The following is a 2,500-nucleotide window of genomic DNA, read 5'->3' on the forward strand; positions in this document are numbered from 1 at the left end:
GTTTGAAATCACATTTTAAAGTCTTGCATGTTTGTTTTTAAATAATGTATTTTCTAAAATGTTAAATCTTTTAAAGCACTTTAAAACCCCAAAACAACCCAGTTCAGGTTCTGGAGACGACGGACAGAAAGCGACCGATGTTTCAGGAGTCATGTGACCTCAGAAATATGATGCAATGTTTCATTTCTCCGGTGAAAGAAGACAAACTGAGACTTTATAATACTTCTCATTGTTGTTTATTTTGGTTTCATAAATAAATAAAGTTGTCTCGAGTCAGAAACCAATTAAAACGTGTTGGGGGTCGTCGCATCAATATTTAATAATGTTCCTGAAAATGTAATAACATTTACTCCTGACGTCATCCAAAATGTGATAAAAACCCAATAATTTAATCAGATTCTGACTGATTTTTGTAATAACATTTTTTATGTAATATATGTTTTGAGTGCTGGTGAGATCAGACGACTTTAAAACATTTATATGTTTTAATCTGTAAGTCAGTCTGATCTAAATGTCCTCCATCCAGATGAAGAACAAAGGAACAACTGCAGAGCAAACAACACTAAATTACAGTATTGACAAACCAGCGTGACCAAATTATAGTGTAATTGGTTCATTAGCTTAGCTTCATTAGCTTAGCTTCAACTTTATTGTCATTGCACAAGAAACGCAGTTCAGCATCAAGAGGAGCTAAGTGCCAGTTGATGTACATCTTCTTCTTTTTTTATTAAAGAAATACTCTGGAAAAAAATAATAATTAAAGATGAAAAAAAGAAGAACGAAATACAAAAACAATAAACAAATAATACTAAAAATAAAAAAATTATACTAATCTGGAAAAAAATAATAATTAAAGATGAAAAAAAGAAGAACGAAATACAAAAACAATAAAAAAAAATAATACTAAAAAAAAAAAAAATTATACTAATCTGGAAAAAAATAATAATTAAAGATGAAAAAAAGAAGAACGAAATACAAAAACAATAAAAAAATAATACTAAAAAAAAAAAATTATACTAATCTGGAAAAAAATAATAATTAAAGATGAAAAAAAGAAGAACGAAATACAAAAAGAATAAACAAATAAAAAAATAAATACTAAAAATAAAAAATAAATAAAGTTTAGAAAAAATGGATATATATATATATATATATATATTTTAAATAAAATAAATAATGATTACGTCTTCATCTATTGAGAAGGAAAGCTTCATGTCGTGGTCCACACTTCTTACCTCAACTGTCCACAAAAGACTGACGAGTTCACTCCCCAGGTTTCCGCATGATGGAGCTGTTCGGCCTGGTGGAGAGTCGGTACGGCAGCGTCTCCGGCGTGTCCTTGGTACCCGGCACCTTCAACACCTTCCCCTGCTTCCACCTGCACAGCGACGCCTTCCTGGCTCAGCCCACCAGGTAGGCGGCCTCTCTGGTGCAAACACGTGAACGCGTGCGACCCTCTGAGAGCGCATCCCAGACGTGTGCTCTGACGCCCCCCAGGTACCTGCACCCCGAGGGGCTGCCCTCCGACTACACCGTCACCCTGCTGTTCCGGCTGCTGCCCGACACCCCGGAGGAGCCCTTCGCCCTCTGGGAGATCCTGGACAAGAACAACGAGCCGCTGGTGGGAGTCATCCTGGACAGTGAGTCTCAAACCCCTTACTTCCTGTTGGTTTTGTCCATTTTGAAAATGCGTAACTGGTTGGGTGCATCGGACAAAACGCGTGTCTTCCTGCAGACGGAGGGAAGACGCTGACGTTCTTCAACTACGACTACAAAGGGAAGTTCCAGACGGTCACCTTCGAAGGGCCCGAAATCAAGAAGCTCTTCTACGGCAGCTTCCACAAGGTCGGTTCTACGAGAACCATTTGTGTATCTTTATTTTTTATTTTGTGTTGTTGTTGTTGACTAAAGTAAAGTAGACCGTGAGCCTTCAGGAGAGGCTCCTGGTTGGCTTGGGAGGGAAATGTGCTGCATTGTTTTACAGCTCCACACAGCAAGAGGGCGCTGTTCTACCACCGGTTCTACCGTCAGCAGACGGAATACTCTCTTAAAACTCCTGCTAGATAAAGATGAGAGCAGGGTGGAAGGACAGCTCTGATTCACACGCTGCACATTTTGGTTCTGACTTTAATATAATTATAATTCAGTGAGTTTGTTTTCTACTCTTATTTCATCTTATTTGTGTTTATTTTAAAGCCATTCAGCATTCCTTGTATAACTAGACCAACGTAAGTCATCCTAAAGCATGCAGGAAGAGCACCAGCAACCGGGAGGTTTGGACCACCAGGGGGCGCCACAGATGCACCAAATATAAAACACACAACACAAATCAGACTATGAATCAGAAGTTGTCCCAATCGATTCAAAACTCATAGGATGAGTTTTGAACTACGAGTGTAGAACCGCTCTGACATCACTCCATAGGGGGCGTCGCCGGGGGCAATCGTGTGCGAGCGTTAAAGTCGGTCCTCGACCAAAGAACGGCTTCCATCGTGCCGGA

At 39.3% G+C, this 2,500-nt stretch overlaps 1 protein-coding gene across 1 annotated transcript in view; it reads left to right on the plus strand.

Moving 5' to 3' along the window:
* The window catches only part of LOC306749183 (collagen alpha-1(XIV) chain-like), a gene marked incomplete at its 5' end in the record, with an annotated part of 129,888 nt that overhangs the window by 94,839 nt on the left and 32,549 nt on the right, over nt 1-2,500 (plus strand). Inside the window, 3 exons of the mRNA XM_079232444.1 lie at nt 1,275-1,413; nt 1,498-1,640; nt 1,736-1,845. Coding sequence (XP_079088570.1) covers nt 1,275-1,413; nt 1,498-1,640; nt 1,736-1,845 — 392 coding nt within the window. The remainder of the gene's footprint in view (nt 1-1,274; nt 1,414-1,497; nt 1,641-1,735; nt 1,846-2,500) is intronic.

This window comes from Taurulus bubalis (assembly GCF_910589615.1).
Source record: "Taurulus bubalis genome assembly, chromosome: 16".
NCBI lineage: Eukaryota > Metazoa > Chordata > Actinopteri > Perciformes > Cottidae > Taurulus > Taurulus bubalis.